The 18582-nt window shown below is 40.7% G+C and overlaps 2 protein-coding genes across 3 annotated transcripts in view; one reads left to right on the forward strand and one right to left on the reverse strand.

Annotated features, from left to right (window-relative positions):
- The window catches only part of SEC23IP (SEC23 interacting protein), a 45416-nt gene extending 39791 nt beyond the window's left edge, over positions 1-5625 (reverse strand). Inside the window, exon 1 of the mRNA XM_075935356.1 lies at positions 5396-5625. Within this exon, the coding sequence (XP_075791471.1) occupies positions 5396-5546 (151 nt within the window). The 5' untranslated portion in view covers positions 5547-5625. The remainder of the gene's footprint in view (positions 1-5395) is intronic.
- Positions 5626-5701: 76 nt separating this feature from the next.
- The window catches only part of MCMBP (minichromosome maintenance complex binding protein), a 31482-nt gene continuing 18601 nt past the window's right edge, over positions 5702-18582 (forward strand). The window contains exons 1-8 of one of the 2 annotated variants that reach the window (XM_075935357.1): positions 5702-5912; positions 7934-8031; positions 11268-11408; positions 11807-11848; positions 13167-13268; positions 13829-13961; positions 15478-15629; positions 16333-16433. In XM_075935357.1, the coding sequence (XP_075791472.1) occupies positions 5855-5912; positions 7934-8031; positions 11268-11408; positions 11807-11848; positions 13167-13268; positions 13829-13961; positions 15478-15629; positions 16333-16433 (827 nt within the window). In that variant the 5' untranslated portion in view covers positions 5702-5854. The remainder of the gene's footprint in view (positions 5913-7933; positions 8032-11267; positions 11409-11806; positions 11849-13166; positions 13269-13828; positions 13962-15477; positions 15630-16332; positions 16434-18582) is intronic. The other variant, XM_075935358.1, reaches the window with a different exon arrangement.

The raw sequence follows: 18582 nt of genomic DNA on the forward strand, positions 1-18582 counted from the left end.
ATATACAAGAGTCCGGGCTGGGGCTCTTGTATATTTCAAAGCTGAAATGTCCCCTACTGACTCCAGGCAATCACGCGGGGGCTTCCCCTTTGAAATGTACAAGAGCCACAGCTGGGGACACTTGTACATTTAAAAGTTGGAACGCCCAGTGCGGGTTCTTGTGCATTTCAAAGCAGAAGCGCCTGCATGGAGCCCAGGGTCAGCAGGACTGCCCACTGGCACCAGGCTCCACGCTGCGTTCCAAGCTGGGGCTCTTGTACATTTCAAAGTTATCAACTAATCGAATAGTCGATGAAAATCCATTGACTATTCAATTAATCAATCAAGATTTAACATCCTTCATTGGAGTAAAGACATTTACAACTTTTTATAAAACATCTATATTTAAAACACCCAACTATTATTCCTTGCAAACAATGCTGTATACTAGAGCTAAGACAGGAAAAAGGTTCCTGATGGAATTTTGTTGTTGTTGTTGATGTTTATGTTTAAAAACAAAAACAAAAAGTGGCTTTCATTTAGCTTTACTAAATTGGAGCATAAAAACAGAAAGACATTTTGTATAATTAATATTAAAAGAAAAAAAGGCCTGACCACTCATGCAATTTTGTTCACATATTTTATATGAACTATATTGTGTATTAATTACTTTTTCCTTTCCTTTTTCAGTACTTATTTAACTAGAGCCATGGCAACAGCCCCAACCAAAGCCATTTGCTCACCAATTATCAAAAGACCTAAGACCCCATCTAGAGAACCTGTTGAACTCATTCATCTCTTGGCCATCTCTGGATTAAACAATCTCAGACAAGAGCCTTCAGCAAAATTCCTATTTATAAACTAATTGAGTTCATAAGATCAGAGAATGCTAGAACTGACCTTGAGAGGCCATCAAGTCCAATCATTCCTAGCATCTTAGACATTTGCTCTAAACTACTCTTAAAAATCTCCCTTACCAATTTATTCCAGTGATTAACCACTCTAACAATTAGGAAACTTAAGCTGAGTGCTACTTCTATCCTCAGAGGTTAAGTAGAATGATTTTTCTCCCTTCTCCTAGAAACACCCTTTTAGGTACCTGAAAGCTATGATGTCCCCTCTCTACCATACTAAACAAACCCAAGTCTTTCAATTTTCCCCATAAGTCTAGACCTTGAATCATTTGTGTTGCTCTTCTCTGGACCTCCTCTGATTTCTCCACATCTTTCCTGCCAGCAAAAATGGTTTGCATAACTGGTCATTCACAAGATTCTAGTGTATAGTAGGGATGTGAACAGGTAACTGCTACGGGTGAAGGGCTGTTCCAGACCAGGTGGGGCAGGGGCCAGGAGCCCCAGGCAGGGTTAGGAGGCCCAGGCAGGGTTAGGAGCTCCAGGGGCTGGAGCAGTTCCCCATCTGGGATCCCACTTAACCAGTTAACTGTTTAAATGCAATTATACATTTCTACTGTGTAGCCTTTCCTCACAAATTCGTACAATACAACACAATTGCAAACTTTTGAGGATGTGATAGATTTGAGAGAATATGTTACTTCTAGGATTAGCTGTCAATTCACTTATTGCAATTCCAGTAATTGCTTACCATCAATAACAACCTAGAATGTTTAGGATGACAAGCATTACCTCTCTCAGGTAACTTGCTGTGAACTTGGCAAGCTGTTCTGTGTAAGTGGGTCCCTATAATATCAACAGGGCTATGCATAGTTCAAGGTCCAAGTTGACGGGCAGTAATACTGCATCCATCAGTTCCCACGGTACAGCATGCAGAAGTCAGAAACGCTTCCCAGTAGCTCCTTGCTTAGCCAGCCAGAATTAATTCCAATCTGATAGCGTGTTCCTGACCAACTTTTAGAGCAAAATACGAAGTACATTTTTTATCAAGTTTGTAGGATTGGAAACATGTTATCAGTTAAATTCTTGGATGGCTAGCTTTGAAAATCATAATCTTTTAGGAAAAGTGCTTCCGCCTGTGCTCCACCTGTAATTTTACTTGAACGACTTGGGTCTCAAAACTTGCTGGTGCTTCAAGGAAAAATGTTGTGTAGCTGTACTGAAGTTGATAAGTATTGCACAGATGAAAGGGCCTGGCCAGATGTATGCAATTGGTTTATCAGGGCCTTAGAATTTTGTGTATCCTTGATTTGTTCACACAACTCCTTATAATGAGAGAGAGTGGATTCCTTCAATATAAACATTGTATTAAAGCTAATGTTATAACTGTGTTAATACACAGGTTAATAAAAGAGTCTGTACTTCTGGGTAGTACAAAATTGGTTTGAAAGTGATAAAATACATATTAGGGATGAAAAAGTCCCATTTAATTAGTTAACAAGTTAAATGCTAGGTTTAGCTAGTTAACTGATTAAGTGAGATCCTGGGCAGGTAACCGCTCCTGTCTTGCTGCCTCTGCATCTAACTATTCAGGTACTTCACTCAGAGGATTATATTAAGAGTAGCTTATGGAAAGCAAATAAAGCAATGAGTGAAGATTGTTCCTAAATAATTGAGAATTTAGGATGAATTGTATTTTCTAAGGGACAATCTATCAGGGAAGTTACTTTCCTGACTTAGTTTCTCTTCAACAAAAAGAGAGGGTGCTAGGTTATCTGTTAAAGTATGCCCAAACCTGCCACATACATAAATTCTTCTAAAATAAATCTAGAACAAACCCCTCTTTCATAAAGAGTGGGGTTTCGTTCATAGTGCCTGAACATATGTTATTAACTTTAATACATTAATAGATCTAGTGACCTATAGTATTGTTGGAGCTTAACTTTCTAACCTAAGTACTGTACACTTAAATCCAATCACAACACTACATGAATTTAATTTTAAAATATTGATTTCTTGGGTATTTTCTAAAGAAAATAATGAGTTTTGAAGCAGATCCATGCACTACTTGCCACTTTTGGCCACGAAAGTTCATACATACAATATTTTAAATATATTATACAGGCAGTCCCCGGGTTACGTACAAGATAGGGACTATAGGTTTGTTCTTAAGTTGAATTTCTATGTAAGTCGGAACTGGCTCCAGATTCAGCCGCTGCTGCTGAAACTGACCAGAGGCTGACTACAGAAATCTGGAGGCAGAATTGCTCTGTCCCCAGCTTCCTGGAATCAGCCACTGATCAGTTTCAACAGCGGCTGAATCTCGAGCCTGGGACAGAACAGCTGGGCTGCCAGGTAGGTCCCTGCAGGACCAACCCGGCACCACCCCAGCTGCTCTACCTCAGGGTCCACAACAAAAGCCTGGTCTGCTGGGGGGGGGGGACACTAGCTGCGCCCCCCTCCCAGCAGACCAGGAACACAGCGAGCAAAGCTGCAGCGGCGGCGGGGTGCCGCACCTCTGAGGCTTTGCTCTGGCTTTGCTCCGGGTGTCCCTAGTCTGCTAGAGACGGTCCCCAGCAGACCAGGGGCACCCGGAGCAGCTTTTCTCGCCCCGGAGGTCGAGGTGGCGGGACCGCTGCGCTCTGGGCGGTCCCGCTGCCTGCGAGCTCCGGGGCGAGAAAGCCCAGTTCGTAAGTGCGGATCTGACGTAAGTCGGATCCACGTAACTCGGGGACTGCCTGTATACACTGTTGGTCTCTAAGGTGCCACAGGACTACTTATTCTTTTAAAAATTACAGACTAACATGTCAACCTCTCTGATAATTTTATACACTACTGAAGTTATTTGAATGCAAGTTTTAAAAAAAATCAAATAAATGATAACTTAATTGTACATATATTTGTCTGGGAATACTGCTAATAATATATGACTCTTGTGCAGTTAAGTTTTTGAGGAAATTAAGCTGCACATGCTGAGTGTGTTATTTTACTGGTGTTTAGCTTATTTCTCAACTGATTAAACTCACACTTGTGGAGAAAATGAAGATATGGGACAACTGCATGAGGACTATTTATTGCGCCAAGCTGGAACTTTTAAAGTAAAAACATTAGCTATTCTTGAGCATGAAAGTACCCAAATAATTTGTAATAGCTGAAACAAACACTATTATTTCTCAAGTAGGTAACTGAAAAAGGGGCAAAAATGTTTTTTCCCCCTCAGTTCCCTCCCAAAGCTACAGCAAAATTACACACACTTCATGGATGAGTCCATTTCAGCCCAAAGATAACTTTCCCCTACTGTTGTTTAAGAAATTGACAAAAGAGGTTTGAAATGAAAGCTAGCTCTGTTATACCAATTAGAAAAGCCCACTATAAGAAGGAGATTCAAGTCAAACTGCAACTCAGTTCACACCAATGAAAGTTTTCTTTGAGCCGGTATGAAATACAGTGATTGAAACCTACATTCTTGCTGCTCCTCAGGCAAAAGTAGGGGACACAGTTCCAGGAAGAGGGGAACGAATAGGACATACAGTTCTAAGAACTAACACCAGAGAGAAGCTTGAAGCACAAAAGGAGAAATGTTGTCTCCGCTCTGACCACATATGAACCAGTGAAATTTACCCTCAGTTCAAGATCATCCAGCAAGGCTTCCAGATTAGAATTGATGTAATCAGTGGGAGACCCCTTCAATCAAGCTACACACTTGGTATTTAATTTTTGCTCCTGGTACTAATCACAGCAAACGAAGTAAGCACATATCTCAAAGAAAAGTTCATCAAACGAAAGATCTAGAGGAAAAACTTATTTTTAGGTGGCAGCTTGTCCACAGAGGTTTTATTCATGGCACAGAAGTCACACCTGTGTGTCAGCACAGAATGCTGCAGATCATAACTGTTGAAACGGGGAAAGGCAACTGTACAAACACGCCACCAGGCAACAAATAAAGGGAGCTGAACGGTCACCTCCCCACTCTGAGTCTATCAAGCCCCATGCAACATTCCACCCCCCCCATACCATTTCTCCCACGAGGCCCCATTTTATAGACCCTTCCTTCCCACTACCCCAACACTGAGTCCCCTTCATCAGGGCCCCTCGTCTCTTCTCTGCTTCTTCTAGCACTGTGTCCCCCCCTACCAGGACTCCCATCTCATCCCCCTCCCCTATTAATCCCCGACACCGTTCCCTCACCACCCCAACGTGCACCAATGCCTCCCCCATCTCCTCCTTCTCCCCCCACCGCCTCAACACCATTTCTCCTACAAAGGCCCCATCTCATCCCTCTGCCCCTCAGACACACCCTACCCCATGTCCCCCACACCACGGCCTTTATCTCATGTCTCCCCCCCCCCAAGACACCCACGACACCATGCCCCCCATCACATCCCTCCCCCCCCCCCGACACCTCCCCAACACCGTGTCCCCCGCCCCAGGACCCTCATGCTCCCACCACCCCAGCTACCCCCTCAGCTCTTCCCCAACAATCCCTCATCACTCCCCTCCCCCCAATTCGCGCCCCCCCCCCAGTATCCCCGGCCAGCCGCCCCCAGGAGCTCAGCCCCGCATACCTGTGCCGAGGAGAGCGGGCCCCGGGGGCGCGGCGGGCGCCTGGCTGACCGGGATGAAGGGCACAGTGAAGTTGAACTCGGTAGCGGAGGAGGAGAAGAGCAGGTTGGTGCCGCCGACGGAACCGGCCCCGGGCCCTTTCGTGGCGGCCATAGCTGTGGCTCTTCCACGTCTCCTCCCCAGCCCTGAGGAGCAGCCAGCCCGGCCCCTTCCGCCCTCAGCGCTGCCCGGCTCCAAGATGGCGGCGGCGCAGCCCACCCGCCCCTTCACGCCGCAGCGTCAGGGTGAGAGGGGAGGGGCCGCGCCGGCCGCCGCGGGAGGGAGGCCGCCTCAGCCGGAAGTTCGGGACCCAGCTCGGGGAGCTCGCGGGAGGGCGGGCGCGTGGCGACGGTGGGGCGCAGGGCCCGATCTGCGGGAGCGGCAGGCTCGGCCAGTCCCGGCTCCCGCCCAACGCCCGCAAGATGCCGTGTGTGGCCGACTGGCTGAACAGCCCCCTCAGCATCGTGCAGGGCATCTTCGGTGAGCGCGGGGCTGTGGCTGGCGGGGAGCAGCCCTGTGGGAAGGCGGCGCGGGGCCGGGAGCTGGATAATGGGGCGCCCGGGGCGGGGAGGGGAGTCAGCGGGCGGGCGAGCGCCGGGCCCTGCGGGTGCCCATGGCCACGCTCGGGAGCGCGGCGGTGGGTGGCTGGGAGCCGGGGCTGAGGCAGAAGTGGCCGCGGTGGGGCGGTTGTGGCGGCTTGGCGGGGCTCGGTTGGCGCGTGGAAGGAGTCGAGTAACAGCCCGCGCAGGGCGGGGGGCCAAGCCCGCTGCTGCGTCGGGTGCTCCTGGGGCAGGACCGGAGCCTGGAAGCGATCCTTACCCCGCGGTGCGGAGCGCCGTGCTGGGGGCTGATTTGTGCCTTGAAATAGCCAGAAACAGAAGTTGGGGGGGCTACAAGTGCTGGACATGTGGGGGCGGGAGTTGCTGCCTGTAGCTAACCGGGCTGTCAGGCAGCCGAGACATAAATTTCTAAAAAGTCTCGAAACACCGCAAAATTATTCTCTCTCAAAATCTCTTAAATAATACTTTAGTGAAGACGTCTCCTTCCTGATGAGAGACCTGACAGGGCAAGACATGCACATTCGCTGGTGCCCAGGGTGTGAATACACAGTTACTTACAATAGTCTATTCCTTTTGCATTAGTAATTCCACTTTGCAACAATATCTCCTCTTTCCAAAAGTGTCAATTTTTCCCCTGAAAAATATGCGTTCAGAATGCAGTTTCTTCCTGTTTACAAGTCTTGAAAGATTATAGTGTTGGGGAAAGAAAGCATTGCAAGAGTAAGACAAGTCGTTCATGGGTGATGTTAAAAAGTGATGACTAAAGTTCCTGAATTTGAATCTGTTGAATCACTCTGCAAACTCTCCCATGAGCTCAAATAGAAAGAAGGTTGAAAGACTCCTTCACCATACAGAAAAATAGGACTCACTATGCAAAAAAACTTTGCTGAGGAAGCAACTCAGGAAGTCATTGAACACTAGCTTCAGGAGGTAGCCGAGTTAGTCTGTTAGAGAAAAAAACAACAAATGGTCTGGTAGCACTTTATAGACTAACAAAACATGTAGATGGTATCATGAGCTTTCGTGGGCACAACCCACTTCTTCAGATGACCACTAGGAGATTTTTAAAGTGTGTACCAAGATGAGGAGTGAAGGCAGCTAGATTCCCCTGTATCTGCAGCTAAAAAAAATAGAGGCAGCTGAGATGGATTAGAAAGGATGTAATTTCAAGGACTTCCTATTGAAACACAGGTACATCATGTATAATTTGGGCTCCTGTCTACATTGGACTGAAACTTAAGAAGCTATACTTTTAATTCTGTCCTTGCTAAGGAGGTATATGTAACAGTTTGGTGAGCTAGTATGGACAGAACCATAGCATGTTAGATGTTTCTAAAACATGTTTTTGTCTAGATTTATAAACATTGTAATGAATTCTAATACCAGCCCATTAGTATTTGAAACTGCTTTTAAAAAAAAAATTCAGCTCTGTTTGATGCCCAGCACTCTAATGACCTTAAACTTAAGTTATATCTCCCTTGTAGTGATGGGTATATTGTTCTCAACTACCAATAATACTATTGAAGAACATGCCAAAAAAAGTTCTTAATTTTAACCAAAACATAATGCATAGTTTCTTAATTACTGGAATAGGAGCTTGTGCAGAAATAACACTTACAAAAGGTTACATAATTCACGTGATAAAGAAAAGTAACACATAATCAGTCCCCGATATTCCTTGCAGTCTTCAGTGTTTTTTAAATCTCTGGCGTCTGAGCTTTCCCTCCCCCCCCCCCCCCCACCTATGCAGTGGATATATTTGCCTTTTATCTCTGTTAAGGTTCTTACAGAAAGATAAGAAAATACAAATGGTATCAAGGCTGTTATAATATGCATGTTGTGTAGGAGTAAAGTCCTCTTAAAATTCAGTTCACATCAGCAGATTGCCTATCAGGCTGAATAAAAGTTGAATGTACTGTACTATTGCCATTCTTAATGCAGTTTGTTTTCTAGCTCAAAATGGTCCAAGTCCTGACTGGGAGAAGAAAGTGACCGAATACTTTAGAGAGAAGCTAAAAGAAAATAATGCAGCTAACTGGGTAAAATTGGTTAAATTGTTTGGAGTTTTTTCCATTCTTCCAACTCCTGCCTTCTTGCTTCTCTGTTATAGCGGCAAGTTTCTTCTAAAGAAATCTGTGTGTGGAACTTGCTCGTACTTATCTGAAAGGGACACTGTTGAGATTCTAAGCCCAAAATTTGGTTTATCTTACAGATATTTAAATGTGAAAACCTAACTAAAGTAAAACATATAAGGGTCTGATCCAAAGTGTATTGAAATTAATGAAAGTGACTTCAGTGCACTTTGAATCAGTACCTAAACTGCTGAATGCCAACTAAATGTGCTCCATTAGATGGCAGTAGCTGACAAATATTATTCTCTATTGCGTTTGTATAGGCATAAAAACCTGCTCTGACTTGTAAATTGGAGATAGATTTTTGTACTGCAAATGTTTATGGTTGCCTGCAACATTAGTATCTCATCATGATCTATTATTGCAATACTTGACATTTCAACTGATTGGAGAGCTAGCTGTTATAACTACTGCCTTTCAGTTTGGTGGTGGAAGAAAACAATTCACACCTCCCACTAACTGCATGCACCCTCTAATGCTATCCTAATTCCTGTGCTGTATTTGGAAATCTGATTATAGGTTGAACCTTCTTTAGTCCATCACTCTTAGGATCTGACCAGTGCCAAACCAGAGAATTTGCTGGACCATGGAAGATCAATATTGTTGAGCAACATTATCAACACTTCCACTGCTTACTGGGTTCTTAGAACACATTTAGGGGGAAAGCAGAGCTAAAAAGCAGCACAGAACACTGAGAGCCAAGACTAGTGAGTATAAAAAAGGCATGGGATTGTAGTAAAACTTGGCCGCACCCATGATAAGTGGATATCTGGCTAAGTATAATCATGCCAGACCACGGATATTGCCGGACAAGAGTACGCCAGACTAGAGAGGTTGAACCTGTACTACATTCTCCTTATCTGCAAGTGTAAGGTGCAATATGATTTGAGTCTTCATAGTATGTTTCTATTATGAAAGATGACTAAAACTGACACTGAGTTCTATATTTATTGGCCTTTGGGAACTTTCAGGTCAGATCTGCCCATTCTAATGGTAGAAAAAGATATTTTTTTCCAGCTTGGAATCTGAAAATAGTTTACTGCCTTGTGCATCTACAGTTTCTGCAACTGGAAACTAGTGAACAATTTTGTTAATACACAAGCTGGAATAGAATTTCCTCTCTCTGTATATTAGTCCTGTAGAGTTAAAAATAGTAAAAGGATTGAAGGTAATAAAATATTACATATATACTTATTTTAAACTAAGCAGATCTGATTCAGAATAAACACCCGTTTCGATGTTTAGTTAAAAGTTTTCACTTTTACATGGTGGTATTTCTGATGCCACTCATATTTTAAGATGGATATTTCCCCCCCAAAACTGACAATCCAACCAACACTTGATTTTTCAAAACTGAATAAACTTCTGATAAAGCTTGTGCTGGTGTCATTCATATAATGTGGAATTTGGTTTTCCTGGACAACCCACATTTTTCTCCTTCCTGTTTTGTCATCCCATATGGTAAAGCCTCCTTTACCTTAAAGGAACCCTGTGTTTTGACTGCCTTTTCGTGGCTGTTTGGAACTGTGGATGTTTTGATAATCAGAAGAGTTGTATGCAGTATGTGAAACTTTACCCTTGTGTTGGCCAGATAAAGGTAGCCAGACCTGGTGAGTCACTGTGTCATGGCATGGGATGGTTCTGGAGTCTTTCTGCATTAGCTTACCTCTTTTTAGGGCTCCTCAGTAATTTTACTAAGGCTTTTTTGCAGCTAATAAGTAGGTATGTAAAATCCCAGTTAAAAAGTTAACTGGTTAACCATGATCCTGTGGTGGAGGGCTGCTCAAGCTGGGCCGAGCACACCGTACCACATGCTTACCAGGTAACCAGTTAACCCTTATCCAGTTAACCCTTAACCAGGCTGGCTTCTTATCATCATTAATTAAAGTCCTCAAAGTCCAAAAGTTATGAGTCAGTATGCTGAATGTTCATATATCAAAGTTTATATAGTCACCCTTTCCCCTACTTCATCAATCCATTCCTATGTTTTTCTATGTGGAGTCTTTCCTGCCTTGGCAAGCCATTCCCAGTCCTAGCTAGCTGTAGTCTTTTCTCCCTTGGTGTCTCAGGATCTCCTACAGAATTCTTCTGCTTTCTACATCTCTCAGCCTCTGCATAATTCTGAGTCTTCTCCTGATATCTCACTGCTGAGGCCGCTCCCTTGTCTAAGAGTCTTGGTTTGGTTACGTTACATGGCCTTAATTTTCCCAACCTAGGGAGAAGAGTTAGTTGTGTCATAGGTAGGGCTCCTACCTGTTTCCTTCTAATGGGCCAGCCTCTCTGAGAGAATAACTTTATGAATTTTATTCAATTAGAAAATTAAAAATTGTAAAAGTATGATGGTTCAGAGATGTTACAAAGTATAGAAAATAAATTTAAATTAAATTTAAAACAATTTGAAATAGGACAGGGTCAGGTGTCAAGTTTGTCAAAAAGGGACATCAGTTGAAAGTGAAATCTGGTTCAAGAAACACTATCAACTTTAACTTATTTTTAAATTTGATAATTAAAAAAACTTTCTGATAAAATGCCCTTTAAACAGCATGTCTGTAAAATTCTGTAAAGGGTTTGCACAGTGTTTTTCCTACGCCCCTGCTAGTTTCAAGAGCAGCACTACCAAAAATAGGCCCACCTCCATTCCCTCCTTCCTTCTTGTTCAGCTTCACTTTCAACTTTGCTCTTTCCCAGGCTTTGATGCAACAGCAGCCGGATATAAGCACAACTTATATCACCAAATTTGTGAACTAATTATACACAAAGCTGTCAAGTGGCCAAAATAAACAAACTGGAACAAGATAACAAATACATTTTTAATTACAGTAACCTCAACTGTGGTCTGTAACAACAATAGTACGAAACATTCAGATGGAAATGTAATTTACACAGTTGGGTTAGGAAAGTAAAAATTTCTTGTAATTGACTACTTGGTGAGTGGACTAGAGTGAATAATTTTATTCGTAGTGGTGAAGTCATGAAGGAAAAGAAATGAATAATGAGTGCTAGGTGATCTAAGGATAATAAATAAAATATGGTATGGTCTCTCTGCATTATATAATTTCCTTCATGGTACTTATAACTTTTATATTGCATGTTTAAAATAAAATTTCCTGTTCATTTGATATTTGTTCATACTTCTTTTAAAGATACCATCACTGAATGATGTCCCCCTCCATTACCTGAAGCCCAATAGTTTAGTGAAATTCCGTTGCATGGTTCAAGACATGTTTGATCCCGAATTTTACATGGGAGTCTATGAAACAGTTGATCCAAATACTAAAACACGTGTAAGTAAAATATTGATAAACTGTTAGGGTAAATGTTTGGGGTGGACTAACTTTTCATGTCTCTATCCTTCTCTGTCTTACTGAACTGAACCTCTTGAGTATTCAAAGGCTACTCAACATTAGTTCAATTTCAACAAACTCAAGAAGCATGAGGGACATTTTACTACATTTTAGGTTATGATTTGCCACAAGTAGATAAAATTGTGGCAATTATAACGTGTGTTGCGGGATCTGTGGGAACTGAATCACTTCTCTGTTTAAAATCTTCAGGTGGTAAAAGTTTGCACAGATGTTTTGGATGGACTTTAGCCTATTTACTTAGTTTCTGTTATCAGTAATAATTGATGTGATTCAAAATGTTGAAAGGAACAAAATTATCATACTGTTTTATTTGGCAGGTTTTACATTTTGGTAAATACAGAGATGTAGCAGAATGTGGGGTAAGTTGTGAAAATGCTGTATAATCTAAAACTAGCCCTTAATTTAACATATTTAAGCTTTTCATTCTCTTCTCCTTCTCCCTACAATGACCTCCAAGAAAATATGCAATGAGTTTTCTAATTAATTAAAATAAATCCTTGTCAACCAGATATCATCTCTGCCACTTGGTGTTATTTTTAGAGAGCAATATAGATAAGACTTGAACCTACTTCTTTGTCATTATCTTTTATTTTCATTTTTCTGTCTTCAAAGTTGTAGAAACCAAGAGTGTTATAAAAATTGTCTGTAAAATGCAGTTCATAAAAAGTATTGTACATGTGCTGGATTAATCATTTTTTTTCAATCCTTCAGTTCAATTCCTGGAAATATATAGTTCTGTGGATTCAAAGTGAATCCCGGGGAGCATTCCTTGTTATTCATGGATCTTGAGCCATCTCCATGTCAGTTAAAACTAGTTTTGCATACGAATGTTATTAGTTGTGGCCAAGAAATAAAATTTTGGCCCGTAATCCCATCAAGAAGTTAAAACTACTGGCAAAGCATGTTGCCTTAAAGGAATATACTCTGAGTACTTTGATAGTCAAGTCAGTTTACTTTTTTTAATAGAACAATGTTATTAGTACTAGGGTTGCAGTTAGAAAGTATTGAGAACAAATTGAGGCTTACATTTTGTAATGTAGAATGGATCTGAATTTGTGGTTATAAGCAGGTTCTGCTGGCTTAAGCCATTCTTACTGTTGTAGTGCACAAGTGTGAGTTTGTGGTAGAGATCAAGTAACTAATAATAATCACCCTTTCTTTCCCTACATTCTTGAAAGAGTAATTAAAAGGTGACTTTTTCAACATTTTTCATGCGATTGCATTTGAGACCATAGAATCAGTCATGTCAATTGTTGACCAACAGTAGGGAATCCTTTAAACAATTATTGTTGCTTCTTCCCACAGGGGTTAAAGTGGGTGGAAAGCACCAACATTTTTCTATTCATGTATTCAAATAATGGAGTAAGTCCTATCCTACTCAACTTCATGCAAAAGTTGCAGAAGAATGTTTCCTTATTGCACCAAAAATATGGTCTGGAAGATGAAACACTATGGAAAACTTGTATAGAGTGCAATTTAACAGTGCTACTGGATTATATTTACATTTTTATAGTCTGAATTTTTGTGCTTTAAATAGTAATTTTTTTCATTAGGAAGCTACTTATTCTACCTCATCATAGCTAAGTACATAATTCTACTGACAGAGTAAGGCAATGACTTAAAAACAAATATGGTCAATGTTAAAAATCTGAACCTTATGATCTATTGATATCCTAGCCTCAACAGGAAATTGATTTAAACTCCTCACAAATGGTCACTTTGGAAAGACAGACCTTCTACTGTGTTCCAGTGCCTGGAGAGTCAGCGTGGGTGAAAGAAATATCCTTTATTCAAGCCTGAATTATCTGAATTATGATAAATTTGTTTGAAGGGCCTTGTACTTTGAGAAGATAAGATAGTTATTAACTTAAATGTGCTATGGTAAATGGGTGTCACAAGGAAGAGGGAGAAAAATTGTTCTCCTTGGCCTCTGAGGATAGAACAAGAAGCAATGGGCTCAAACTGCAGCAAGGGAGGTTTAGGTTGGACATTAGGAAAAACTTCCTAACTGTCAAGGTGCTTAAACACTGGAATAAGTTGCCTACAGAGGTTGTGGAATCTCCATCTCTAGAGATCTGTAAGAGCGGGTTAGATAAATGTCTATCAGGGATGGTCTAGACAGTACTGGGTCCTGCCATGAGGGCAGGGAACTGGACTCAATGACCTCTCAAGGTCCCTTCCAGTCCTAGTATTCTGTGATTCTACGGTGCAGTTCCCTGATGAGGCATAATTTATACACTTGTTGTAATAATACCTTATCCAGAAAGCTGGGATAATGCAGCTTGTGCTGGTTGACTTTTTTCATATTAGCAGGATAAGTCCTTAATTCTTAATTTTACGCATATATTAGTGCAAGTCAGGCTCGAGTGAGCCCTTCAACATCCTACACTCCAAGTCGCCACAAGAGGAGTTATGAGGAAGATGAAGATATGGAGCTGCATCCACCTAAACAGAAAGAGCAGCATATGGGTGGTAATTGATCTATTGATTGATTATTTCAATACCATTATGAACTTTTATGTATCATGGTGGTTTACTAGTGTTGTCTTTGTCTTGATCATTGTGCTGGTTGAACGGTGAATGGAAAAAAATAGGAAAACCAGCTGTTTAACTTGTAAATTTGCCCAGGACTAATGTTACCTTGTATATTATATTATTTGTTTTCTGTTGCTTTACAAAATAAACTAGTATTTTTTGGTGGCAACAGTAGTAGAGTGACTATTGTGTGAAGAAAGGAAAGGCTTCTGGCACAGTTTAATTTTCAGTTCTGTCAGACTTCTAAAGTCACTTCATCTCAGTGTCGCTTTTCCCTATGTGTAGAAAGTGGATAAAACAATTGAATTGTCAGTTTAAATTGTAAACTCTTTGAAATAGGGATTGTCTCTTATTACTTGTACAGAAAACACTTACCAAAAAGGGGGCCTAAATATCTGTTGGGGACAGCTTTACTATGAAGAACAATTTAAGTCTCAAGATCTAGCCCACCTTACTTCTCTATCTCCTGTAACTGCGTCCTCCTATACTCAGCTTTTTAAAGGAATGTAATTTATTGGTATTACCTGGAACTATCTTGAGCCCACCATACCTTGAAAGGGAAAATAAGGAATATAAGGCATTTGTAGTTCCCTGAAAAACAAGTCCTAAAATTATGGGTGCAGGGTGAATGGCTGGTCTGGAAAGGCAAGCCCAAGGTCCTGCCCCTTCCATGCCCACTGAAGCCCAGCGCCTATTGTGGCCAGCTTTTCCTTCCTCCACCCCCCAATCCTGGAAGGATGAGGAGCCATATGATCCTTGGAGCAGATGGGCAGCCATGCCATGGCCCCAACTTTCCCTGGTGACCAGGGTATATGTTGGGCCACCTCTGTCTTTTGGGGAAGGCAGTGCCTTCCCTGGTGTATAGTACTTGTTGCCCTTGCCTAAAATCCAAAGTACTGCAGAATCTGTTAAAGTTTTTTGTTTGGTGTTATATTTGTCAGCTGAGCTGTCAGATTTTAAGGTTTTAAATATTTTTCTAATAGTGTACAACTTAAAATAAACCTTTTTCTTATGTCTGTAATAGATTTCAAAATAAATACTCATATTTGTAGTCTGAAGTAAGCAGTTACAGAATGTCATTTTATCTTTGCATTAGAAAATCAAGGTGCAAAATGCAGTATTTCCACAGCTCTACACAAATGGTAGCTTGCCTTGCAAGTGACAATATGATGCTTAAAGATAGACAAGGAGATTTGATTTGACTAACAGATTTTCATGCCTAAAATCCTACATATTCATAATGGTGTTAATTTTTGGTGATAGATATACAAATCTTTTATATTTGAGGGACAGTAGAGTAACAGCTGGTAGAAACTACCGATTTGTTATTCTTTCAGGATCCCTTTTCAATTCAGCATGCTTCTGTATTAGTTTCTGAAGGAAGAAAAATTGTTTAGATTTTGCTGTCATGCTTAAGTAAGCTGTAGAAGGTTGTCATTTCTTCATGTTGCAGGGAATTTAGGGAATATCCAGGGGTGTGGAGAGCCAAAGCGATTAGAAACGGAAGCTTCTGCAGGACATCAGCTGATCTCCCCAAACTGCTCCCCTCCACTGGATCTAAACTTTCCGCTGCCAGGAGAAAAGGGCCCTGCATGTCTTGTAAAGGTAATCAGACAACAGCGGTGATTACCAAAGTATGTTTTTCTCACTGAGGGGATAGATTAGGGTGTGGGAGAGAAAACTCTGAATCCAGATCAGTTTCAGTAAGAAGCCTATATTATCTTGAATTTTTCCTCAAATAACTACTGTCCTGTTTTCCTCCTCACTGCCTATAAGGGATATTAGAGTTGATAACAGCAGTGCTAGTAGGTGTTAAAGCACATTATCATAGCTGCACTTGGCAAAAAGGTTTGTCAGTTCAGTAAGGATGATATTAATTCATGAACTCTTCAATAGGTTGAAGATGCTCTCTAGCAGAAAGTTTCTTTTTGATTAATAACTAATGTTGACTACAAAACTGCAAGCAGTAAAACTCATCTGTTATTTCTATATTTAATATCATATTATTCAGAAATCTTATTTTAAAGTTAGTGCATTTCATCCTTTAATAAGTGCAGAATATGGTGGTTTGGCAGAAGAAACTAGATAATATAAGTCCTACAAAAGTTGAAAGAGTTTTTTCTGATCTCAGCTTCTTAAAAACTGACGTGGACCAGAAGATACAGCCTCACTGCACAGAATCTCTTTATTCTACAGTTGTTTTCTGAAATTTCTGCTCTTGTCTGATTGACAATCCATGCTGTCCTTCTTCTTGTAATACATTCTGTTCTGTCTGCCTCCTTGATTTATCATGCTGTCTTCATGGCAGGTCTATGAGAGATGGGATAGTTTCAAAGTCAACGATATTCTTGAAGTGTATGGTATTTTGTCCGTGGATCCAGTACTCAGTGTAATGAACAATGAAGAGAGGTAAGACTTGGGCTTTTTATTCTAATCTGTAGGGATTTATGAAGTTAAAAAGCAAAGTGCTCTTGAATGGTTTCACCCTTCAAATTAAGGAAGTACTTAACCATTTGTCTGGGTATTAATCTAAAAATGCTTTTTGCCTACATTGAATATAATGCTTGTAGTGAATTGACAGCCCTAGAAATTGAAGTCCTTGTCCACAGAACAAGTACTGCATGAGCAATGGCTGTTCATATTTTCCAGACTGCCCCAATGTGCCTCAAAACCATGGAGAGTAATGTTTGTTCATTTTTCATATCTATTCAATCAATGGTGAAAGGCTCCTTATTGCGTAACCAGTTCTTTTAGTGCTCAAGATCTCTAAACTAAGCCTGGGTTTCATTCTCTGCCATTGAGGGGGCAGTGTTGGAACACTTACCAGTTCATGATTTTAGGAGAATAAACCATGGTAGATAAAATTAAGTTGCATATTCAAAAGACTAATATAATTTGAAAAACATTTAAGGAATTTCCTGTTTTTTAAAGTCTTTTATTAAGTATATCAGAAGCAAGAATCCTTCAAGAGAATCATTACATAAAGGAAAAAATTGAGGATAAAGATATTTCAGAGAAGCTACATTATTTCTTTGCATCAGTTTTCATCACAGAGGATGTTGGGGAAATATCTGTAGTTGTTGGGTAATGCTGATGAGATACTGTCAAACTGAGGTATCAAATATTAGTGCTTGAAAAAACTATAAAGAGGACAGGACTACCTGGTATTCACTAAGAGATTTGAAAGAACTTCAGAATGAAGTGGGAGTCAAGTGTTAATGAAATATTACAGTTAGTTTCTCTAAGGGTGCATCTAGACTGTCATGATTTTGCGCAAAAATCTTGCCGCCTGTCTACACTGGCCGCGAGTATTTGTGCAAGAACACTGACTTTGTAATGTACAAAATCAGTGGTTCTTGCGCAAATACTCTGACACTCCCGCTCAGGAATAAGCCCTCTTCCACAAGTATTCTTGCGCTAGAGGGCCAGTGTAGACAGCCACATTAATTTCTTGCGCAAGAAAGCCTGATGGCTAAAATGGCCATCAGAGCTTTCTTGCGCAAGAGAGCGTCTACACTGGCACGGATGCTTTTGCGCAAAAGCAAATGCCAGTATAGACGCTCTCTTGCGCAAATACTTTTAACGGAAAAACTTTTCCATTAAAAGTATTTGTGCAAAATCATGCCAGTCTAGACATAGCATGAGAGGACTGCAAATGTATTTTTTTTTTCCACCGAGTGCTAGATAATTCTTGGAAATTGACTACAGAAACTTATTTCAAGACCAAGTAAATTGGCTGAAAAAAAAATTTTTTTAAATAGTTACAGAATACCTATAAAAGTATAGCCAAATGTAAGATAAGAATGAGTTGATCTGGAAAACTTTCCATATGAGAATATGAAATAATTAAGACCATTAACTTAGGAAATAAGTAGGAGCATAATAGAATTATACAGAATACTGAATGGTATAAAGAAATTGTATCAGATGTTCTTATTTACCTTCAGAATACAAGGACAAGGGAGCCTCCAATTAAATTAAGACAACAGATTTTAAAATGTTAAAGGAAAATGTTTTCTTTTAATGTGGTGCACCATTAATCTGTACATCTCACTGCCACAGATTAGGTAGGTAGACAAATCAAGAGGTTAGTAAAATCTGAAAAAAAATGATTAGACAACTCTATAGAAAAAGTCTAAAGTAACATTAGATTAAAAAAAATAATAAAAAGAATATAAAGCCTGGTAGTGGTTGGCTTACACCATGATAAGGCTACATCTAAACTAGATCCCTCTGTTGTCAGAGGGATGTAAATTAGACCTTTCAAAAGCACAAATGAAGCAGGTTTTTAAATATCTCGCGCTTCATTTGCATAGTTGTGTTGTGGCACTGTTTCGAACAAGCGTCATTTTGAAACTGAAATGCGTTTAGATGTGTTTGTTCAACAATGGGGTGCTTTTTCGAAAGATCCTGTATTCTGAGGAGTACAAGATCTTTCAAAAAAGCTCCCCATTGTCAAAAAACAAACAAACAGTGGTTTCAGATTCGAAATAGCGCTTGTTCAAAACAGTGCCATGACGCGATTATGCAAATGATGTGTGGGATATTTAAACCCCCA

This window comes from Pelodiscus sinensis, chromosome 8 (assembly GCF_049634645.1).
Source record: "Pelodiscus sinensis isolate JC-2024 chromosome 8, ASM4963464v1, whole genome shotgun sequence".
In the NCBI taxonomy this organism is placed as follows: domain Eukaryota; kingdom Metazoa; phylum Chordata; order Testudines; family Trionychidae; genus Pelodiscus; species Pelodiscus sinensis.